We start from the raw sequence: 24574 nt of genomic DNA, 5'->3' as shown, positions 1-24574 counted from the left end.
TCACGTGACCGTGCAGTACTAATCATGAAGTCATTTGCTCATCAGTGGCAACCGGGACTAGACTTGTGTCAGGTCGGGGGAACAAGGGCAAGAGGAGCAGAAGCGAAGGCTTTGAGAGGGACATCTCAGGAAACCATACAACTAAACAGTTACATATTGAAGGATAACGCGCATTTGAGCGGTTAAAAGAAAGAACCGGCACCATGATGATGACCCAGATGGAGACAACGGTGCATTATGATAATGGCTACGAGTATGAGTACATGGGGCAGGAGGACGACTGGGACAGGGACATGCTGCTGGACCCGGCCTGGGAGCAACAGCAGAGGAAAGTACGTTTTTGTTTGTTTTCAATTAAACAACTTGAGTGTCAGCTGGCAAACTCCCCACTATTTGTAAAGCAAAAGTTTGAAAAAAACACTCCCGGGGTTGTTTTTCATGGTTATATTTAAAGTTCAATGTACAACTGAATAAAGTTTATATTTCGACACTAATTTTAAGGATTTGTTTAGCGTTAAATCGTTTCACGGCCAATTATCGGTAAAGTCAAGCTGAGTTCAACAGTTGCGTAAACGTCCTGCTCTTCCCTTCAAAATAAAACACCTGTTGCGACCTACAAAGGGCATTCGTGTGTCACAAAACAAATTCAATTGGTTCCATTTTCTTCTGTAACTAATGGTATGTATATACATATGCAAAGGTATAAGACTCAAATACTATGTGTTCTTAGCTATTATAATCTGCTTTATTAGGATGGTCAAACTCGACTTAGTCAAGCCGATGTTTGGTACTGGAACTGGCTGTGGGGACCCAAGGATTATTTAAATAAAAAAATTATCTAAAAGACACAGATAAGTATTCCACAGTTAGATTAAAAAGCAAGACGCAAAACAGCCAAAATCTGACATAAAAATTAACTTTTTGTTTATTTGACAAAATAAACACATAAAATGACCACGGAAAGATGGGGATGATTACCAAAATGAGACTGTATATTCCAAATATGAACAACCAAATAAAAACAACCAAATTAAGATGCAAAAGCAGATACAAGCAGCCTTCAAGAGACGAAGAGTTGCTTAAGAGACAGAAAAAAACAGCAAAATCACGATTGAAACAACATTTTTACAAAACATTTGACCTAAATGATCATATAAGTGATTCTGGTGGATCTCAGCCTTGTAAAAACGCATACAGACAAAAATGCTCATGACGAGAAGAAAAGATGCACTAACAAATACAGGATTACAAGATTAGTAAATAAAAACTACACAAAACGTGATGCTAAGCATCTGCTAAAAACGCGGGATATGCAAAACAACCACCAATTGTGTTCCCATGGTTTGTGGTTGTTTTGTGCATTGGGGGATACAGATGCCTTTTCTGTGACTTCATGAGGACGTCTGTCTTGTTCAAGGGTCTGCAACCTGCGGCTCTTCATCCTCATTGTAGCGGCTCCCTTTGGCCTTGAAAAAACCCCGAACATAAATAAATTATATTTCTGAATTCATTTTTAGTTATATTATTAGTTTATTTTTCTATATTTATTTTTAAAGCTGCTAAGCTGCAGCTAAATTTTTTATTGATATTAAAGTGGGGCAGTTTTTATTTTTATCTTTTACACAAATATAGACTGAAATAGGCCTACAGTTCACAGTTTGATTTATTTCAAAGTACGCCTACAAATGCACACTGCGCTTCTGTTGTTATATTTAGTGATTGTAACAGCTAAAATAATACATTTTAAAATAACTTAAAATGGCAAAATGGCTCTTTTGATAATAAAGGTTGCAGTCCCCTGGTCTAGTTGCTTAATTTTCCAACTATTTTATCTATTATTATTCTGGGCACTGAATAACGAGTTCTCTGAAATTATTCACCAGATGGGAGGTTCTGATAGTACGGAAGCGTATTGCATTCACTTGAGAAAAAAAAAATCTGCTCTGTTTTTCTGAATTAACGAGATAATTATCTCAGAATTCCGAGAAAAGTTTTAATGAAAAAAAATTAATCTGCTCTGTTTACAACCTGCAAGAAAATCTCACGCGCTAAATCCTGAGGTGCTTGCGCAAAGTCGACAAACTAATAACAATACCATCTATATAACTTAAAAACAAGAGTATCTCCCAAAGTTTCAAACCAAAAGCGAAATAAAACTGGATTAAACTGGACAGGCGGAACATGTTTGCTTCCATGAAATCGAGCTCTCAAGTGAATGACAGCTTCTTGCAAGTTGTGCGGTATCTGGTTTATTCAGAAAAACAGAGCAGAATAATTTTTTTTCATTAAAACTTTTCTCGGAATTCTGAGATAATTAACTCGTTAATTTAGAAAACGGAGCAGATTTTTTTTTTCTCAAGTGAATGCAATACGCTTCCGTATGATAGTTCAAGGTTTGTAATGTCATCTATGAAAAAAAACCAACCTCACGTGTAGTTTTATTTTGAAAGATAGCATCACACTTCCGGTCCGTGGCGGGTTTCGTGTTTCGGGCTGCCTGGTCCAGGACCAGGATCAGGATCAGGATCAGGGGGGTGATCTGCGGGTGGATGCGGCGGGTGGATGCGGCGGGTACCAGCTAACAATAGCCGTGCCTTCCAGCCTCTCTGCAGACCGCTGCCTCTCCACTGATACGCGCGGAATGCGAGCTGTCGACAGATGCTCCTAACACATGATGACGCTCTTAGGGATTAGAATGGACGCTCCATCTAATTTTAACCAGGGGGGCAAAAGGCATTATACTTGCGTTAATCCAGTGTCCTTGGCGCGGAATTCTTTTGTTTATAGAAACCACGCAGGGATATTGGGCCCAATACCAGCTCAACCCCAATATAGCCTTGGCCTCCCACACTGTCAGTTGTATTTAGGGCTTCCATAGTTGCCTTGAGGCTTAAAGTGCAGCTCTTTTCGCCAGTAAGGGGCCATGAGCAGAATGCCCTCCATCACCTCCTGGCCGCCCTCTCAGAGATGACAATATGTGTATTTTTGGCCACACAAGGTAGCAACATGATATTCAGACCTTCAGTTCATGAACACAAAACTCTTTCAGTTTTATTCACTTCTTGATTATAATTTGTAACCAACATGTGCCCATTGTTTATTGAGTTAATGTACAAAATTACCAGATTTGATACGCCTATGATTCGGTGATGTGGTTAATATCACAGTGAGCATAATATTTGTCTAAAGAGCTTTCGTTGCTCCATGATGTACTGTTAAATTCATTTACTCACATCAAACCATGATGCAAAGGGCTTGTTTCAAAACAGACTGACAGGTGTGTTGGCGTACCTTTGGTGGACAGAAATGTTGGCTAAAGTTCACCCTATTGTGCTTTATTTGGTGAAACTCCACAAAGTTTATGATAAGAGGCAATGAGTATGCTTGTGCACATTAAATCGGAATAAATAAAGGCTGTGGAAGGAATGTCACCCATGAATAAAGCTCAGTCTGTCCAATGTATTAAACATCACTTGAACATTTTCCATTACCTGGACACAGTGTGCCATCCTCTGACCTAGTGAGGCCCCAAAGGCATCAGTCAGTTCAGTTCAGTCAGTGACAGGCTTGGTCCTCACTGGGTATGATTCATTCATATTTTTAGCTCTACACATCACTGGACAATCGTGCAGGAGGGTGGGGAGTGCTTGGAAAGTGGGAAATAGTGTTCTGCAACTGTGGCTAAGTTGACTCTGATCAGGAGGACATTTCCTTTCCTTTTTTTAAGCAAGGTGGACAGCAGCACAATGTCACCTGCTCCCTGGGGGTTGACTCATTGGGAAATGTGGTGCTCTTAACTCTAAAGCCCATGACATCAAGGGTTTGCACTGGCAGATGCCAGATACAATGTTTAAGAATTTGCGTAGAGGGAGTACTTTTAATTTTCAAGAGACGTGATCTGTCTAAATTCATTACACTGTCTTCCTAAAATTAGCCAAATAATATGATAATTAAAACTAATTAAAAATTGTCTAATTTTAAAGCCTTTACATGGTCTTAACTGCTGACACAAATATAATAAATAATAGCCATCATCACACACATTCCACTGAGCATCCACATATTTGGATCCATAAAAGTTCTCATCAAGACTTAGCTTTTGTTGTTTGTGAAAGAAAGTTAACTTCTATCTGATGACAGAAGGTTGTTAAAATATTTATATTTTTTGCGTGGCAGAAATTAAGATTTATGACATTGCAACCCGTCAAATCATTTATAATTGTGCCATGTGCTGAGGATGATTTCAGTCGGATTTTAACACTTCCTTTCTTTCATTCTTCATACTTCAGCATTGTTATGTGACCTGGATAAAGAGCATACATGTTCTGTGATAGCGCTATCTCAGCGCACCTGCAGCATTTTATAAGTGGTAAAATAGTGAGAGAAAGTGACGTGAGAGGAAAACTTGTTCTGCACCCTGGTGACATTTTCACTCATGTTGACATGGCGAGACATTGTGACGTTTTCCCTCCCTGCCTCTTATCGTGAGTTGCAACAGAGCAGTCTAAATTTAACACCTCATATCGGCTGGAATGTGCTCTGGTCGGCTCCCGGCTTTCATCCGTACAGTGCAAACGGTCTGTGGACCCTGCTGTTGGCTAATGACAGACTCTATAAAAATAGGAGAACGATAATGATCCTGTCTTAACTTGATTTACTGTATTTCAGGATGCCACATAGAGTACATTTGTTCTGATTGGCGTTAGATAAGGAGCTATTGTAGGAAAAGTCAAAAATGGACACTAACGTGCCACTGAAGGTTAACCTGGTCAAAGAGGTTAACATTGAGCGTTGAATGTTGCTTTGAAGACTTGTTGACCTGTTTGCCCCCATTGTTTGTTTAAGTTTGACATAAATATAACCTAATCCTTATAATTGAAAGGAGATTGGGAGTCAAAGTGTTACTCGCTTAACTGAAATAAAAATTAAAGACAACATCCATTTCCTGTTAGACCTTCACAGCCTGGTGTAACTCTCACCTGAGGAAAGCTGGTACTCAAATCGAAAACATTGAGGAGGACTTCAGGAATGGATTAAAACTTATGCTGCTCCTGGAAGTCATCTCAGGTCAGAGCTGTAATCACTGACACTTCCTGCATGCCTCCTTGTTGCGACTTCTCTCTGATTTCATTCCTTTATGATCTCGGCTGTCTGGCTCTCTGATGTGATATTGTGTTTGCAGGAGAGAGGTTACCTAAGCCAGACAGAGGGAAGATGCGGTTTCATAAGATTGCTAATGTCAACAAAGCATTGGATTTCATCACAAGTAAAGGCGTGAAACTGGTCTCCATTGGAGCTGAAGGTATGTTACACATCCTCTGTATATGTTAAGATAGTTCTGGCATCGTATGTTTATAAGGAACACACGCTCACAAAACACATCTGCCCGTTCACAATTTTGAATATTTATCTATTTGCTTTACATTAAACTCTCATCCAAAGTGTTATCAACCGTTTTATTTTGTATTTCAGAGATTGTGGATGGGAATGTGAAGATGACCCTTGGAATGATTTGGACCATCATCCTGCGGTTCGCCATTCAGGATATTAATGTGGAAGGTGACATAATCAATCCAGAAAACATAAATCCGATCCGATTTTTCGAGACCTCTTATCTTAAATAATGTAAAATACATATGAAAACTTGCTGCAAATCCCATATGACCAAATAAAAATCAGGGCTTTAACAGTTATTGCACAACATTTGATTCTTTATAACCTATTTGTCAGGATTGACACTTAAATAGATTTCTGATCAAAAAGGTAAACCTTAAAATGCACAGGTGTCACCAATCTGCAGTATTGACTGATTAGATTGTCGATATTGAGAAATAATAAACAACATTTGATATCATTTATTTAATAAAATTCTGAGAAAATGCGACAAGTTGAATAATTGATTTTATGGAAAAGGTTTCTGCATTTTCTTTTTTTTTGAAAATACCTGAAAAACTCCCAAACAAGGTTATTTCAATAAAAGTTTGTGCTGGAGTTTGATTAGTATTAAACTAGAATATCAAGAGTTTTCACAGTAACTTAAGCATTTCAAGTGGAACTTCAAGTACTAAAAGAAAATTCATAAAAGATCTGACTAAGCTTATGTACTCAAGTGAAAGTGAAAATGTACAGCCATATAAATGTTTTTTTAAGAATAGAAGTAAACGGTTCGAGGAAGGACACCACCAGCTTTAACGCAACCGTTTTCTGTAAATAATAAAAACTTACCCATTGCGTTTGAAAAAAAGAAGTTCCTAAAGCTGACAACCTTAAAAAATGTACTTAACTAGAATAAGTTGCTCCTCTGAATCTGTTCCATCTGTGGCGTTGTCTACTTCCCGCTCATCAAAGTCAAAGTTATGGGCGCTTCTTGTCACGGACCTTACCTTCAAATCCTCTTCTTGTCTGTATTGTAACTTTGCATTGGTACGCCTTTTTACATCTGTCATGTGATAAAGAAATGATTCCCATATATCTAAACCAGGGGTGTCCAAAGTTGGTCCTCGAGGGCCGCAGTCCTGCATGTTTTAGATGTGCCCCTTTTTTTATCAAACCGTGATACAAGGAGCTTGGTCATCAACTGAACTATCCAGGCCTTGATGACAAGGTGGTGATGACCGTTAATTAGAATCAGGTGTGTTGATGCAGGGAAACAACTAAAACATGCAGGATTGCGGCCCTCGAGGACCGACTTTGGACACCCCTGATCTAAACTAAAGAGCCTCTTGAAAAGGCAGGGAATGTAAATTAATAAATACAATGGTAGTAAAAATGATTCAGAAAATAAATACAAGAAAAGTGCAGCCACCTGAGGATTTGAATGAAAATTTGAATTTGACACTTTGTGTCTTCTTATTTATGAATATTGGTGTTGGTGTTGCTGAAAGACATTTTAATTGATCCCAGGCAAAAATGAAAATTCAATCTTCATTAGGAAATGTAGAATGAATTTGAAGCCTCCAGTACAAGTGTCTTGTGACATGCACCGATATGCATGCTTACAATTGTATGAAATCCTTTACCTCAGAAACGTCTGCAAAGGAAGGTCTTCTCCTGTGGTGTCAAAGAAAGACTGCCCCCTACAGGAATGTTAATGTCCAGAACTTCCATACCAGGTGAGTGTGACTCACAAAATATCTGGTTACTCTGAATTATAATAGCTCTTTGGTTATAGTGATAATTTAGACAATTTAAATGTAGACCATGATATCTGAGTGATATGGTGTTTGTCCATTGAGTAAGTTTAAATAAATAGATATTGCATCAGTACTGAACTCTTCCTCAACCTGACTAGATACATCTTAAAAGTCTGAGTATAATATAGATACCATTTCAAGTGGCTAACGGGGCTTAATTACATATTGAACTGATTTGAATGGTGTTGCATCATCAGCTGTTAATGCTAAATAAGGACTCCACATTCGCTACTTTGAACTGACACATTGGTTCTCTCTGCTTATTGGCCGGTTAAGCTGGAAGGATGGCCTGGCCTTCTGCGCCCTGATTCATAGACACAGACCTGACCTCCTCGACTTCTCTAAGCTCAGCAAGGTGTCGTGTGGTTTCCCTCATAACCAGGGTTGCCGTGTTTCAGCCCAGCACACTAATACACGGGTTTCCACTAAACGAGCATGTTTTGGCACAGCGTGATCTGATTAAATGACACACACAACCAGAGCACAATAATTGGGGGATGTTTGGGGTACATTATTCACCTGCAGTGCTCACCTGCCTGCCTGTTTGACCGTGTTCAATGTTTCATTCAGAGGCAATTACAGACTAGCAGTTTGATCTTGAATTTATTTGTTGGGACTGCTTTTATGTTGTTTTTCAGTGTAGCTTATTTGTCACATTTTTTCCTTTTACTGTAGGAGAAGCTGACTCCTCTCTGTAGCCTATTTATGCTTGTTATTTGGCTAATGGTTTTATTGCGAGTATAATTTATAGATGTGTTGTCTTCACAGAATGTTTTTATCCTAAGTGCATTTTCTTAGTTTGCCTCCATGCTTCATTATTCTTAACTAAAGCCATTTACTTAGTGCATAATTCCATTATAATTGGCATGAAAAAGACTGTTGCTTTTATTTTTTTACTTTCCCTCTTGTGCATTGTACCATGTCTATCACAAGATTGAGTTTAATGGTGAGGAAATGAGGCCTCTCTTTACTAACGCACCCAGAAGTGATTTTTATTTGCTTTTGAAACCAACATAAGGTCCAGCATATCAACGTTCAGAGTGTTCTCAGGACACAAAAATCCACATCTCATTTACATTTTAATGGCTTCTCGGGGGTTGCGCATTAACAGTTGAGGGACTCAGTGGGCTGCTTATTTGCAGAGGTAGAGAGCATAGCCGTCAGCCCTTCCAAGTCCATCAAGAAACAATAATACTGAGGTAAATTACCCTTTGCCTGCTGGAGGAAGCTGCCGTGTTGTCCCGATGGATTGGCCTGCTTCAGCAAGTTTTGAGGTGTCAGACTTCTACTTCCAAAAGCTTTTCTTCTTTTCATGTTCTGACAATAAAAGTGTTACTTGAGGTTTCAAAGGATCTTATTAAATGAATGCTTAAAAAAACACAAGGGTCAAAGACGTATAAGGCCTTTGAGTAGCCCATTTTTAAAATACTTAAAATAAAGATATTTTTGGCCATTTTCCAAACATTTGAAATGTAGTGTACACATACATGTATGTGAAAACTTCAAACAAAGGTATTTTAGTGTTTTTAAACCTTTAAACCGTCATTTGGGGCGACCATTTATCTCAAAATTAATAGATTTCCATAACAAAATTTATATTTTAATAAGTATCAGTAATTATTAACTGTTCAAGAAAGATACACATTTTTACTTTCATTTTTTGAAAACCATTTTTAAATACATTCTATCCATAATGGCAGTGTCACCCTCTTACTTACTTTAAAATTCATAAAACTGATTTAAAATGTGTACAAGGTGTATCCACTTATGCATGCTATACCAATAATTTATATTTGAACCAAAACTGATAGACGTTCAATTTTGAATTTGATACAGAATTGCCATTTGTTGGTTACCCCACATGACAGGTGGTCACCCCACATGATGCTTTCAAGTTTAATCAAATATAACAGGCTAACCGTTAGCTATATGATCTAAGCTAGCTACTTCTCACCACATATCACTAACAAATTTACCTTCAAAATATAGATTTGCAAATAAAACTAATTATTTACAGTTTTAGGGTGGTCACCCCACATGATATCAAAATGTGACTTATACACTGCAGCAGTTAGAAAGAGGATTTATTTGTAAAGGAGAGAGAGACTACTGACCTGCAGGTTGTCTCTCTGGGACCCTCATGGAGTAACTGGCTGATGCAACATCCTCTTTGAGATGATTGTAAATATAAAAGTCCCTCAATTGTATTTTTTTCATGGTCACCCCAGATGATAATTCAGACAATGAACATATTCGGACAAGATTAGTTTGTGTATTATGATTGAAATGTGTGTACAAATGTTCCATAACTTTGTCAATAAATCTAAAACAAGTTTGAAAGTATGCCCAATAGGGCAAGCATTATTTTTTAATTGTTTTAATGTGATTTAAAACCAGTTGTCCAAACAGAAGTCAAGGCCGGACGGTCACCCCACATGATGTTTTCACACTTCAGATGGCAGAAAATGACCAATAACCAACATGTTTAAATAAAATAAGAGTGGGCACATGTAGAAGGAACGTATTAGACATACATGTTATATTTTTTATTCATTTTTATGTTTATTATTAGGTAAAAAGTTCCATCGGACAGAAAAAGTAAGCGTCACGTCTTTGACCCACAAATGAAAACCTAATTTATTAAAGTCTAAAAAAATTGACAACACTCTGAATATGTGGGAAAGCTGACCTCAAATTGTAAAATTTACCGTACACAGGCCAAAGGTGTCATTTTATTGTAGATATATAGCTGGGGGGGAGGCCATGGCCATGAATACAAAGAGTGACATTTTCATCTATTTTGGAAACAGAGGCACTCACTTTTCAACACTCAGTGGAGTGGCATGGCATGGAGTTGATCCTGAACATTCCCAGAAACATGAGACCTAGTCCTTACAGCGCTCAGGCGTTGCTTTACCTCTGCGTACTGTCCGTGCTAGCACATCACATTCTCCACTTAGAGGCTTCCGGTTCTTATAAATGTCAGGAAGATGCTGGTGAAATTATTATCACGATACATACTAGTCAAATTTGAATTATCTCAGATCGGACTCTTTTCATATTATAATTTAGGAACGGATATACAAAATGATTCCCTTTGTCTTCTGTGTGTTCGACATATATAGTCACACACTCAGTCACCCTTTGATTTTTCCATTCCACTCATGCTGCCAGGAGACTCTTGCATTGTGAGACGGCAGCTGTTGAGTTCGGTTCCAGGTGAGCGTTGTTGGTTAAGCTTACTACAGCCTGCTGAGACAGCTCAGACCAGACACACTCACACACACGTACATGCAACAAAGGTTCGGGGTATCCTACCTTTCCATCCATCCATCCATCCATCCATCCATCCATCCATCCATCCATCCATCCATCCATCCATCCATCCATCCATCCATCCATCCATCTTTTCCCCCATTTCATCAGTATACAACTCATCTATCCGTATATCTGTGAGCAGCTGGTCCTGTCATGTTCACAACCCCCCCCACCCACCGCTACCGTCATGAAACAGCGTGACAGGAACAATAGCGGAAAGATGATAGCATGATCTCTTCACCCCCGCTGCATATTCCCCAATGGCTCTCTTAGTAGCAAAGGGTTCAATGTCAGCTGTCGGCTTAGCACACCATTTTCACTCTGGTTTTCTCCCATCAGAACCACATGCGCCATGGAGGAAAACATGATTCAATTTGTTGCTTCACAAGATATTCCTGAGTGATGTACCCACTGATCTATTTGCAAACAAAATATTTTACGTTTCTCATAAACTCACTCAGATTTCTCACAAAAATCCTTCAAAAATAAAATCTACAATATCTACATTTGGTGCTAATTCAGATTCATGATTGTGAATACCGGTATTTACTAAAATCCTTTATTAGAATATCCTAAAGTAGAACTGAAATTCTATTTTTTTTTTTTTCCTGTAAAAACGGTTTACAAATGTTATGGATTTGAAAAAAGTTATACCGGCACTTGACTTTCCATTGATGGTTTTTACAGACTTTATAGATTTCAAATTAAAAAAATGCCGGTTCTATGTTTTTTTTAAGGAACCGTTCTTTGCATGGCTTTAAAAGTACAGTTGGATGTTTCAGTCTGGATAACTGCACCATGTTCAACACAGTGCATGGAGAACAACACAGTGGCATTTTAATCCTGACATTGGTGTGCAGTGATGTCAGGTTTTGTTTCTCTTTTTAGGACGATCCTATGGGGAACCTGAACTTGGCTTTTGACATAGCTGAAAAACATCTGGACATTCCCAAAATGCTGGATGCAGAAGGTAATATTCCTAAAGAGCAAGTTCCCAATATTACCTTTTTGATCAAATATTTTTGTTTTTCGGATGTCGATACTATGAAACAAGTTATGATGCATGTCTTTCTGCTGCAGTTTAATCTTTTTAGTGGTGCCCCTCACTGGGGTGTAAACTAAAACAACACAAGTGTTTTAGTCAAAATAATTTGTTCTAGGTGATCATTTAAAAAATCAAATTTCTTCAGTCTAATCATGTATTTCTATAGAAAAAAACCATAGCAAGTCATAATAGCTTGTCAACAGGATGCAACAAGTAAAGTTAAATCTCTTAGCCACTACATATGCCGGCAGGGGCCCCACAGGGTTCAATTCTTGGCCCAACATTTTTTGCCTTTTTTTATAAATAATATTCAACAAATTGTGAGTAAAGCTCTTATACAGTGATATGCAGATCACCCAATCTTATATACTTTTGGTCCTTCTCCTGATGAAGATGCTAAGTCCATCAAACATAGTTTTATGAAAAACAGCAGGCCTCAACCAACCAAAACTGTGTGCTTAAATGGCAAAAAGAACTAAAGTTATGTGGTTCGGTCACAAAGGCAGGGTCCCCTCATCCGCCGTGGACATCACAAATACGGATGGAACCATTATCAAACAGGTTACAATCTAGACATTGTCTTTTGTACAGAAATCATTCCTTATTTTCATCTGCTGCCAAATGTCTTATTGTTAGCTTTACTCTCAGGTCAGATGGTCCTCCTTACAAACTCATTGTAATATTCGTTGGTTCACTCTTATCTACAAAAACTCTCCTCAGGCATTCACCTCAGTATTTAAGTCAGCTGCTGCATCCAGCAACTGCAGCCAAGTACGACATATGGTCTTCACAATTTGTAACACTGCAAATGCCCAAAACCAAGTCTTCCTTTGGTCTACTGTCCATTTCATTTGCAGCATCAAACGACTGGAGCTTGTGGCAAAAAACGCTGGAACTGGATGCTCTTATTTCAGTTTCATCTTCTAAAGACCATCTAAAAGCAATTCATCATTAAACTTAGTAAATATTTAACCTGAACCCACATACTTTTGTTAAGCTTTTATAGTTTTTATCCACCTGTGTTATTGCTTGTATTTTTGTCTCCCTTTTTTGGCACTTGCCAGGCTTACGTTGTAAATAAGAACCATTTCTTAACGTTTTTGCCTGATTGAATAAGGGGTATATAGATGCATACACCTATTATTTAAACAGATGTGCAGTTTCTTTCTTCTTCTGTTCTCCTAATTAGATTTTCCCATCACTTTGACTTCCTGTTCCTTTTGTTTTGCAACAGATATTATCAACACCCCCAAGCCCGATGAGAGAGCTATCATGACCTACGTGTCCTGCTTTTACCATGCTTTTGCTGGAGCTGAGCAGGTACAATCCTACCATTATGTTCATTTATCTTTATTATGTTTATTTATTGATGATCTTTTGTACAATGTTCTTTGAGGACAGAGTCAGGTGCAACAATCTATTTGTCAGTTTAACTTTGACATGGTCTGTTGATAAGCGAATGTGAGGATATCGATTTTTGATGTAGCAATAATAATGACAGATGTCCTGCTGTCTTTTACTGAGCCGAACTGATTACATTGTTCTCATGTCCTGTGCACTCAGGCAGAGACGGCTGCCAACAGGATTTGTAAGGTGCTCGGTGTAAACCAAGAGAATGAGAAACTGATGGAGGAGTATGAGAGACTGGCCAGTGAGGTAAAGAGGATGCCTTTTGTATTGAAAGCCTTTCTCAAAAACTTTGTGCTGCCCCCTGTCATACAGCAAAATACAGTACAGAATTACATTTTGGTTAAAGTCAATTTTCTTTCCCCCCTTTAATTTAACCCATTATAATAATCTGAGATTAATCTACTACTGCTGCAGCTGCTGCCAAAAAAAAGGCGCTTTCTTTCCTCTGCTTTGTTCCACATTGTGATTGTCTTTTTTAGCTGCTGGAGTGGATCCGCCGCACTACTCCCTGGCTGGAGAACCGGACCTCAGAGAAGACAATGGCAGAGATGCGGAGGAAGCTGGAGGACTTCAGGGACTACAGACGACAGCACAAGCCGCCTAAAGTTCAGGAGAAGTGTCAGCTGGAGATTAACTTCAACACTCTGCAAACCAAGTTGCGCATCAGTAATCGCCCAGCTTTTATGCCGTCTGAAGGGAAGATGGTTTCTGTAAGTCAGTCCTAAGCTCAAACTCTTTCTATAATAAATGATAAAAGACATGTTTTCTTTTGGACAACTTTCTATGTCAAGTCTCACCACAATCGTTTTCTACTTTCCTTTGTATTTTATGCAAGATTGATAATAGTTATTTGTTGTTTTTCGGTACAGTTCAAAACATCTTATGCGCGTAAGTTCAAACCTTCATTTTCCACTTTCACTGGGTTCTCAGGACATAACCAGTGCCTGGCAGGGCCTGGAGCAGGCAGAGAAAGGCTTTGAGGAGTGGCTCCTTACTGAGATCCGCAGGCTGGAGAGACTGGACCACTTGGCAGAAAAGTTTCGCCAAAAAGCAACCAATCATGAGAACTGGGCCAGTGGTGAGTTGTAGTTGTACATTTAGCTCTTATACTGCAGCGACGCTCGCACTTATTATTGTTTTCCTTACAGATCTGAATGTTTATCTGTTCATCTTGATTTATGAGGTCTTTGCTTATCTACATCCATCTGCTTTCCTGTTTCTCAGCCTGGTTCTCAGTGTTTTCTCTTAAACCTGGGGTTTGTTTGTTTAATGAGATCTAATTAAAAGTTTTTGTCTATTAAGTGTAATGAACCAGCTATGGTTTGCAACAGTACTTCTGCAATGACTATACAAGGCCTGTTTTCTGAGCAAACCATATGCCCTTCTCGCATGTGGTATTCAGGTAAAGAAGTGATCCTCTCCCAGAAGGACTATGAATCAGCCACCTTGACAGAAATCAGAGCTTTGCTTCGAAAACACGAGGCCTTCGAGAGTGACTTGGCCGCCCACCAGGACAGAGTGGAGCAGATCGCTGCTATTGCGCAGGAACTTAAGTATGTTATCCCTTACAGTGGATGGTTGAAGCCATGTGGGGACCCAAGAGGTGGAAAGGGGGAGATAGGAAAAAATACTGATTCAACCTCTCTTTTTAACATTATTTTAATTCTGCTTTTTTTTTATTGCAATTTGGCATAAAACTGTGATTCTCTGGCTGAGTTATATTTGTATAATTAACACATATGTGATATAGTTCACTGATCTGAAAAAGTATCTAGGGTTTTGTATATTTTCATTAAATTTAGTGGCTTATGAAAAGTTGGAAGGCATGAAGGCCCTTAAATAATAACTGAGGTTAAGATGTGATTTAATTTTATTTCTAATGAGGTTATTTCATTCACTCTTAAACAAATCTTATCCTGTACAAACATTTGTGGTTATTTCCTGTCACTAAATGATTTCTGAGCAGAAATGGGATGTGTGGTTGAGAGGCATCTGAAGCTTTCAATTAGTAATCAGGGAAAAGCACCTGTGTGTTGTTGACTTGTCGCTGTGGAATTGGCCACTGGGCATTTCCAGTTAAAGCTTTCACCTCCACTGAGGAACAAAAGACAATGGCTCAGCTTAGAAGCAAAATGTCTTCGAGTGATTTTGCAGGGTAAGTGTATGTGTGTTTTTTTTGTTAGATTTTTTCTAATTATACATCTTCTGATTACACTTTTTTTCATTTCAAACTTTTGACCATGTTTTGTTTGTTTCTCCAGCCAGTTGTTCCTCATTGCTCTGTTGGGCTGGAATGTCCATTGTATTCCTACTAATGGTAAGACTAAGCTTCTACAGATGTCAAATATAGTGTTTTTATTTTCAAAGTTAAATGACTTCAATATCTTCACATCAATTATATTTAAATATAACCATTAATATTTCCTCCTTGCAACAGGTTGGGGCCACTATAAAACTGATGAGGGCCGTGAAACCATGATGATGAATCCTGGCCCTCTAAATGCTGCATCTGGTCTTGATCATGCAGTTACCAATTCAATTGGCCCAGCTGTATCACAGGGGGCTGATGGACACTCGCAAAGATATTTGCCTCATCCTCCATCCACTCCTCAAGGACCACCCATGAGATGGGTGGCGGATCCCCCAGGACAAGAGCTGCCTGGTCCTCCTTCCAATCCACATGGTCCAGCTGTGTCATGGGTGGTTGACCCTCCAATGCAAGAGTTACCAGGTGCTCCTTCCGATCCACATGGTCCAGCTGTGTCATGGGTGGTTGACCATCCAATGCAAGAGTTACCAGGTCCTCCTTCCGATCCAAATGGTCCAGCTGTGTCATGGGTGGTTGACCGTCCAATGCAAGAGCTACCAGGTCCTCCTTCTGATCCACATGGTCCAGCGGTGTCATGGGTGGTTGACCCTCCAATGCAAGGGCTGCCTGGTCCTCCTTCATATCCGCTCAAAGCTGGTGTTTACCCTCCAGACTTTCAGGCAGGGGAGCTTCATCAGTATGAAGGAGGGCTGGAGAACGGTGACTCAGAACAAACTCAATCGTTTGACATTGTGGCTCCTCCACCGCTATCTTACCAAAAACCCAATTTTCAGAGTGGTGAATTGAGCAGCTTTTCATCAGTTTATGAGGAAGGAAATTCAGAGGGGGAAACGCACGACTATAACCGCGTTCCAATGTCTCCTTATGCCTCAGCTGGGATGTTAAACCCGTTCACATCAGGCTTCACGTATCCAATGTCGCCATATGCGAGACCAGTTGTACCAAACCTGTTTTATCTTTTCGTAACTGGTCAGCTACCTCATGGCACTGTGTCACACATTCAGTCGGACTACGAAACCGGTGAAGACCATACAGCTCAGCTTGGCTTTGAACAAGACGAGGGTCACTTCGTTAAAAACTCTGTCAACGCCCATCAAAACCAGATTCCCACCGATCAAGCAGTTCCAGGATTTCAATTATCTGAACAGGATGACGGTTAAAGGCAGCTCCAACAATCCATGTGATTTGCTAACTTGAAATTGTTTTGCCTTGAATAAAATACTAAATGTGAACATTTGTGGGAGTTTGTTTTTATTTCTAAGCCTTAACATCCTGATCTAGGGCACGGTAACATGCCTGTTTAGGGGCTTTGAATGTGAAATGCTCAGATTAGAAGCGCTTGAGCAAACACTTCAATAACACATCCAACTTGTTTTGTACTCCAGGTCAGTTGTATACATTTTTATACATTTACACAACCCAATCTGTTTAGACACACACGCACTTAAAGTGGCGCAGCAATTTTAAACTTTTTTTTTTTTTTGTTTCTCAGTGAACTGGATTACCATGATGTTGCCTCTGTCAACCAACGGTGCCAAAGCATCTGCGACTTGTGGGACAAATTAGGAACCCTGACTCAAAAGAGAAGAGAATCGCTGGAGGTGAGACATGATCAAAAGCTATTTAATATGCAAATTTAGATGGAAAGTGGGTAAAGGGGATATCTTTGGCTTTTGTATCAAGTCACTGTTAAAATACCAATTCTAAGGATCTCCACAAGAGTGTACTCATGTTCCACAAATTTATTGCATCTTATCCCAATTCCAGCTGTTAACGTAAGCATATTTGGGTTCTTTTCAATGATTTGAGAAGTGGAGAGGGAACTGTAAAATCTCTGACCCATAGATGGGGTGGGGAGCAAAGGCAAGAGAAATAGATGCACTTCTCTCCAGGAAGTGTCTGGCTAAAAGCCCACTAGCCACTTCTTCTGATCTATGTGAGTCATTCCAGACCTGCAAATGTGTAAGGCCCTGGGAAGAGTGCCAACGATTAAGTCTGAATGACAGGGACAGGAGTCTCTTCCTGTCCTGTTGCATGCTCCACATCATACTCCCTATTGTGGGGAGGAGACTGTCGGGAATAGCCAAGTTGACTTTTCAGGGGGGATTATCAGGGCAAAGATGATAAATGTTCTGTACCCTTGTGCTACATGTCAAAAGCCAGACTATTTTTGGAATTTAAAAATATGAACATGTATTTTACATCTTGTAATTATCTCAGCGCACGGAAAAGTTGCTGGAGACAATTGATCAGTTGTTCCTGGAGTTTGCTAAGAGGTCTGCTCCTTTCAACAACTGGATGGAAGGAGCCATGGAGGACCTGCAAGACATGTTCATAGTTCATACTACTGAGGAGGTTCAGGTACGCTTATCATACATTAATGATGAATGTTGATGGTAGTGTTGCTGACAAAGTCAAAATAATGTAACTTTGCAATTTAATTCCCCCTACAGAGTCTAATCGCAGCTCATGAGCAATTCAAAGCCACTTTGCCTGAGGCCGACGCAGAAAGACAGGCCATCTTGGGAATCCACAATGAGGTGCAGAAAATTTCCCAGAGCTATGGGATCAAGTCTACCTTCATGAACCCCTACAGCACCATTACAACCGAAGAGCTTCTCATCAAGTGGGAGAAGGTGACTAAAGTCTAATACTCACACAAGCTAATGATACATCTGCCTCCCTTCATAACTCAAATCTCCCAAGCATTAATTATGAACTGATGAGCATGGTCAACAGTTTCTACATTTTATGAAAAATAGGTGGTATTCAAGTGATGCTTCACACAGCTGAAGCATTGGATACCCTATAATAGTCAAGTGTATATATAATATCCAAGTATGATACATTTTCTTTGTCTATTGTACTTTTCTTTTAGGTGAAGAAGCTGGTTCCTCAGAGAGATGGCGGCCTCCAGGAGGAGATGGCACGTCAACACGCCCATGAAAGGTTGAGACGGCAGTTTGCTGCTCAAGCTAATCTTATTGGACCTTGGATTCAGACCAGGATGGAGGTTTGCCCATTTAGAAACGTAACATCCAATCAATAAAAAGCATTTTTCAGATTAGCTGTACATAAGGGAGATGCAATAACAGTTAACTGAATGACACGTAAATTTGCTAAGTGTAACACATGCAATTTGTATTCATCACATTCTACATGTAAAGAAATTGCTTCTTGCAGTATCAGAACATCTGCTCATGAGACCAGGATCTTAAGACCTTAATTAGTCCTACAATTGAGTTGACCTTGTTGCATATGTCGATCTCACAGGAAATTGGGCGCTGCTCCCTGGAGATTGGAGGCGCACTGGAGGACCAGATGACTCACCTGAAGCAGTTTGAGCATGTCATTATTACTTACAAACCCAACATCGACAAGTTGGAGGGAGACCACCAACTCATCCAAGAGTCACTTGTGTTTGACAACAAACACACCAACTACACGATGGAGGTACAAGATGAAGGGAAATACTAATATTAGTAGTGCATCATATAAGGTATATTAAAATATATAGGCGTGTGTGTATACATACAGGTTTGAGTCAGTCATTGTCCACTCAACTTGTCCAGATTCATCTTTGCGTTAACATGTCTGTCACCGTGTCAACAGCACGTCCGTGTTGGATGGGAGTTGCTCCTCACAACCATTGCCCGAACCATCAATGAGATTGAGACCCAGATCCTGGTGCGGGATGCCAAGGGCATCAGCCCGCAGCAGATGAGTGACTTCAGATCTTCTTTCAACCATTTTGACAGGGTACAACTCTCAATGATTTTACATTACAGAGTTCATTTTGTGTACTTTTGAGTAATAGTTTAAATGCAGGGGTCATCTAGTGTCTTGGAATATCACAATAATAATATCAGCACCATGAATCCTGGCCAACTTTAAGTCATTTTCTGTAGCTCACCGCACAATTAAATCACAATAGACAGGATGGATGAAAATTCAATACTTCTCCCTTTGGCAATCTCCCTTTCACAATCTATCTTGCTATAGATTTTGGGAATATTTCATAACTTAATGCATATTTTGAATACAACTAGTAATTTGGTGCAATTTTGACAATATGCTGTTCTTACAGCCGCATTTGAAGAGAAGTCAACATGTCTACTTTGGCCCACACACCGAACAAACTTTCATCCATTATCGGGAAATGTTGCTGTGCACTGATAACGTTTTTTTGCATAAACAACACCCTGTGTATTTTATGCTTGCAGATTTAATTTATTGCCAGATCTTGCATCTTTAATGTATTTATCATACCTTAAGGCAAACTAATTAGAGGGGTAAGAATAAAACATTCCTCTTGGTGTTGTTTTTTTTGAACATGCAGTATTGCTGTGCATCTACAGTATATTCAGCTTCAGATAAGAAAGGCACAGTACCTCTCGGATTGTTTCTCAAAATGTTGCTGCAGTACTTGATGCTTTTGTTACCAGTGTTGCAAATGATTGTGACCTTTTTCTGACATTTTTCTCATTGACGCTGAAATTTGATGTCTGGTTGTAGAAGAAGAATGGAGCAATGGAAACTGATGACTTCAGAGCTTGCCTCATTTCAATGGGCTATGACCTGGTATTGTATTTTCACATTTAGATTGGTTGAACACCTCTGATTTACTGTGCATGCATGCAAACTTTGTCACTCTCCAATTCTGACTCTCAGGGAGAGGTGGAGTTTGCCCGTATAATGGTGCTGGTGGACCCAAATTCTACTGGAATCGTCTCCTTCCAGTCTTTCATTGACTTTATGACCCGAGAAACTGCTGATACAGACACTTCTGAGCAGGTTGTGGCATCCTTCCGGATCCTGGCAGCTGATAAGGTATACGTGTGTCTTAATTTCCTTGGATTCCAGCATATATAGGCAGCTATTGTAAGACAACTTGATTTTTTTATTACCGTAATCATATTATTTCCAATTATTCGCCATACTGCTTGTTCGTCTGTCTTTAAGAGCTCAAAATGAAAAGTTTTGGTGTGAATTCTAAATTCAATTTTGTCTCCACAGCCCTACATACTTGTGGATGAACTTAGGAGAGAACTTCCTCCAGAGCAGGCAGAGTATTGCATCATGAGGATGCCCCCTTACGCCGGTCCTGACGCACCTGCTGGAGCACTAGACTACACTGCATTCTCCACTGCCCTCTATGGAGAGAGCGACCTTTAATCTGACCAGAAAACCTTTCGTCTATTGACCATCATGCCTTACTCCTTTAACCCCACCCTGTCTGCCCTCCATCTCTTTATGAAATTAAGCAATCTATAATGCACCGCGGGCTAAATATGTAGATTAAAATGAAAACATCTATTGATATTTTTTGTTTGATGCATCAGTCTGTCTTTAATCATACGGGCAATGTCGTGTCAGTTTGTGCTCTTGTGTCCTCATGTGTAAACCAGTTAAAATTACCAACCCCGAATCAAATTCTGTTAACATAATCAGGCTGAAAGATTGTGATTAAAGTAAAGCTGTGGGGACACTAAAAAAATGTTATAGGGTAAAATTCACACCAGCAAGACTGTGGTGTATTAGTGATTTGCCGGCTGAAGAAAGAAGTCCTAGTTTTGCTTGCAATTTCGTGTTTTTATGTTTCTTCACGGTGGCTTTGTTTTGGGAATAACATCTCTGATAAGGTCTTTTGAGCTGCTTAAATTGGATTACGGTTTGCAAAAGCCATTTCAGACTCGCTGCCAACCATCAATAAACAGATTCCCAAAAGACCAAAACTAAGAAAACACCAAGAAAGGAAAAATGGAGAAACCAAATTGATGCAAAACTAAATGCTTACAATAACGTGGTGCTTTAAAGCCTGAAAAGGGGACAAAAAATGTGTAATGTTCTTGTTTAGGGAAGATGAAACATGTTCTAGCAGCAACAAATATGGTAGTACTTAAATACGTCTAGAAATACATTGAATGACTTCCAGAAGCAATGCACAAGTAAGAACTGGAAATCTCTAACTCGCATCCACTCAATTCTACGGTTGGCAGCAATGGATGCAGCAGCTTGTCCGTTTGTCAGCTTTATTGGATCTCTATAATTACAAGTATTGTATGCATATGTATAAGTACTGTAACGGTCATATTAAAAACACTGCACGTTCAATTCTGAGGTTTAAAAGAAAAAAAACTATCTCTTAAAAACGGGTAAATATAACCTCAACCTCAGACATATTACACTGTTATTTAATAGAAACTATGCCAGAATGCGGAAGTGAGCTGTGCCAGCTTCTAGAACCACCTTTAGCTGCAATAAATGATGGATCATTCATTTTGCATGCCCACCTAGCCCACCCTGGCAAGAAGCTGAGTAGACCCTGAGCAGCTTTCCAGTTCATCAGGGGACCTGCAATAACTGGGAGTAACAGTATTTTATAGTTTTTCTGAACTTGCATGATTGAATCTTGCTGGGGCATCCCCTTCCAGAGAAGACTGGCAACTGTTACTTATTTTCTTTTGTGAATAATCGTTTTCAACTTCAATGATGGAGTCATAACTGTTGAGAAATGGCCTTATAACCCTTTCCGCCTTCATTAGCAGCAACAGTCGCTCCTCTAGGTTAATTAATGATGTCTTTCCTCCATGGCATTGAGCTGACACGTTTGAATGCACCAGACCAGCGAACTGCCAAAACCTGTGCTTTCATTGAGGTGGTCACACTTGCTGATAATTTATTATTCAACTTCATTTAATTAGCAGAGCCTGGCTGCTACTTACTCTCTTAAATCCTCGACAAGTAGTAAGAGCTTACTGAGTTTCTTATTAACTGCCTCTGCACTTTGGCTTAGTTTCTGTTAAATAATAGTGTGTTGCTATATGTAATGTGTTGTGTGTTAGACTGAGGCTGTGCTTACCTAATTTTAAGAACTGGAAAGGACGAAATGTTTTCTTTAAAACTGTGCCTTATGTTAAACCTTTGAATTTGAATGGTGTACTTTTTTCATTTGACTGTGTGCACTTATTTTGAATAGTGTGTTTAATATTTTAGATGCAGCTAAGCACTTCTTCTGTTATATCTGCTTCAGAATTATCTTCCCTCATAGGTATATGCTCATAAACATTAAAAGCCATCCTAAAAGCTTGAGTAGAAGCCAACTCGTTTACTTTTCTTTCTTATTGAAGATGTTTCATCCCCAACTGAAAAACTTCAAAAACCAGGAAAAGAAGTCCAGCTGTCGTCTGTTCTCGTTTTTTTTTCTTCAAGGCCATGACTGAGTCTTTACCAGCATAAATGGCAATTTTTATGTTTTGACTTTAAAGAAATGTGCTTACGAAATACAGTAACTTGTTTCCCAATTTCCCTCATTTGCAATGTGAAGTGCTTCTATGAGAGGTTGTTTAATATTGATCTCCAGTTTCTCGACATCATACACCTGTTTAGCATTGTTTCCTTCCAACTTGTCATGTTCTAAAACTACTAAACAAGTTCCACAACTGGAGTATTTAAATGTGCTGCATTGGTACTGATTTAACAAACAAATGTCAGCACATTCTCATAACTCTTTATACTATTAGGTGCAGGCTACTTTTCTTTGCAAGCAAACTTTGCAGTACTCTTAATGAAAATTAGAGAGCTAAAATACTGTTGCTAGCATGGATGGGTTTTATGTGAAGAGGCTCATTGGTTCTTTCACATAGACTAGACTCAGCAGAGCATAGAGGAAACGTAAAATGGAATTAAATGCAAGCAAACCACTTAAAATAAGCTTTATTTTGCTTTGGCTTACAGACAGGGGCACAGACACCACTGTTCTTTAAAAGGGATTTTTGTTTTTCATTTGTCATAAGGACTTGATTAGATATATTTTGGTAGGAAAACAAACATTCTCAGGCAGCACTGACACCTTAAAGAGATTGTTTGGCCCTGTTACCTGTATGTCAGAGTAATGGCTTCATTCAATAAAGTGTTTGTGACACAATCAATCATTCATCTTAATAAATGATTGCTTTAATCACATATTTCTTTTGCATTTCTTTTTTAATTATATAACTCCGTTATCTGTGTGGAAATGAAATCACCAGTGTCAGATTTCATGGGACCTGTTACACCTATCTTGATTGAGAGGTATGTTAAAAATGAACAGTAAAGAAGAACTTTCTCAAATCAGGTATAAAAATATTTTTTATTTTCCTAACTTTTAATATTCGTTTGATGTCACAGTATTCCAGTAGTCCAAAATAACAGGTTTGGGCTTGAACAGATCAAGAATAGAAAACATTATTGATTTGGTCATGTACAGTAGGTTTCATATGCAGAGCCTCACAAGCTTTAGTTCATGTTCATGTGGTCAGGCAACAGAATTACATTAAAAACTGTAATTATTTTCTTAATTTGAATGATTTTTCTTACTTATATTCTGCTCCAAAGCTAAACACAGAGAATTATTTTCAAGAAACAACCCCAAATTAAAGCTGCAAGCAGCAATGAATGGGCCCTCGCACTCATGGCCACCGTCCCCCATATCAGAAATGACACCACCCACGACTTTCTATGTCAAACCATTCAAAAGTTATAGCAGAGAATAGGAACTATGAAAAATCGACCAATCAGAAGAAGGGGCGGGGCTAATTTGCACCAATTATGGTCAAGTACTCAAAACCGAGTCAGATGACACCACCCACAAGTCTTTATGTCAAACCATTCAAAAGTTATGGCAGAGAAATGTTTTCTAGGGGGCGCTGTTGAGCCATCTTGCCACGCCCATTAATGCAAACCACGAAATATAACATTTTTCGCCAGGCCTGGCTTGCATGCAAAATTTGGTGACTTTTGTGGCACGTTTAGGGGGGCAAAAAGGCCCTCCTTTCGTCAGAAGGAAAATAATAATTCCTATCGATACAATAGGGCCTTCGCACTGACAGTGCTTGGGCCCTAAAAAAACAGGTTCGTATAAGTACCATTTCATTAGCTGCCTCTTTGAGATTTTAACCTTTTTCTTCATGTAGTTTCTTCTGTAAAAGTGGAATTTGGTGCAACAGACGAAATATAATCTAGAAGATGGGAAAGAGGTTTTAAGTAAGGAGATTGTGCTGTATTTTAAGTACAAATTTTATTCTGGGGGTGTGGTTAACTGTGGTAACTGAGCAGGGATGAGGCAGGTGTGCACATGGACAGATTTGTTGGTAGCCTTCCATTAAAGAACGAAAAACTCACTGAAAATGATCTGAAATAACTTGAAACTGACAAATGTAATAGTAATTTATTGAGCAAATGAAATTGTGACATTGCTTTTTGAATCGTGGTTCAACAGAATCAATGAAGAAAAAAACT

The 24574-nt window shown here is 39.1% G+C and overlaps 2 protein-coding genes across 2 annotated transcripts; both read left to right on the top strand.

Annotated features, from left to right (window-relative positions):
- Positions 1–41: 41 nt before the first annotated feature.
- Positions 42–23260, top strand: actn2b (actinin, alpha 2b). Its single transcript, XM_061745124.1, has 21 exons — positions 42–332; positions 4953–5067; positions 5183–5302; positions 5473–5559; positions 7025–7112; positions 7470–7548; positions 11400–11481; positions 12791–12876; positions 13120–13212; positions 13446–13676; positions 13897–14044; positions 14369–14519; positions 16788–16896; positions 17516–17656; positions 17749–17931; positions 18174–18308; positions 18569–18748; positions 18908–19054; positions 19811–19876; positions 19967–20125; positions 20312–23260. The coding sequence occupies exons 1-21, from the start codon at positions 204–206 to the stop codon at positions 20468–20470; spliced, it is 2688 nt and encodes an 895-aa protein (XP_061601108.1). The 5' UTR covers positions 42–203; the 3' UTR covers positions 20471–23260.
- LOC133463535 (basic salivary proline-rich protein 2-like) lies at positions 14529–16781 on the top strand. Its single transcript, XM_061745125.1, has 3 exons — positions 14529–15121; positions 15228–15283; positions 15404–16781. The coding sequence occupies exons 1-3, from the start codon at positions 15078–15080 to the stop codon at positions 16453–16455; spliced, it is 1152 nt and encodes a 383-aa protein (XP_061601109.1). The 5' UTR covers positions 14529–15077; the 3' UTR covers positions 16456–16781.
- Positions 23261–24574: the final 1314 nt, after the last annotated feature.

The sequence above is a fragment of the Cololabis saira genome, chromosome 17 (assembly GCF_033807715.1).
Source record: "Cololabis saira isolate AMF1-May2022 chromosome 17, fColSai1.1, whole genome shotgun sequence".
Taxonomy (NCBI): Eukaryota; Metazoa; Chordata; class Actinopteri; order Beloniformes; family Belonidae; genus Cololabis; species Cololabis saira.
This window is presented reverse-complemented; position numbering and strand designations above follow the sequence as displayed.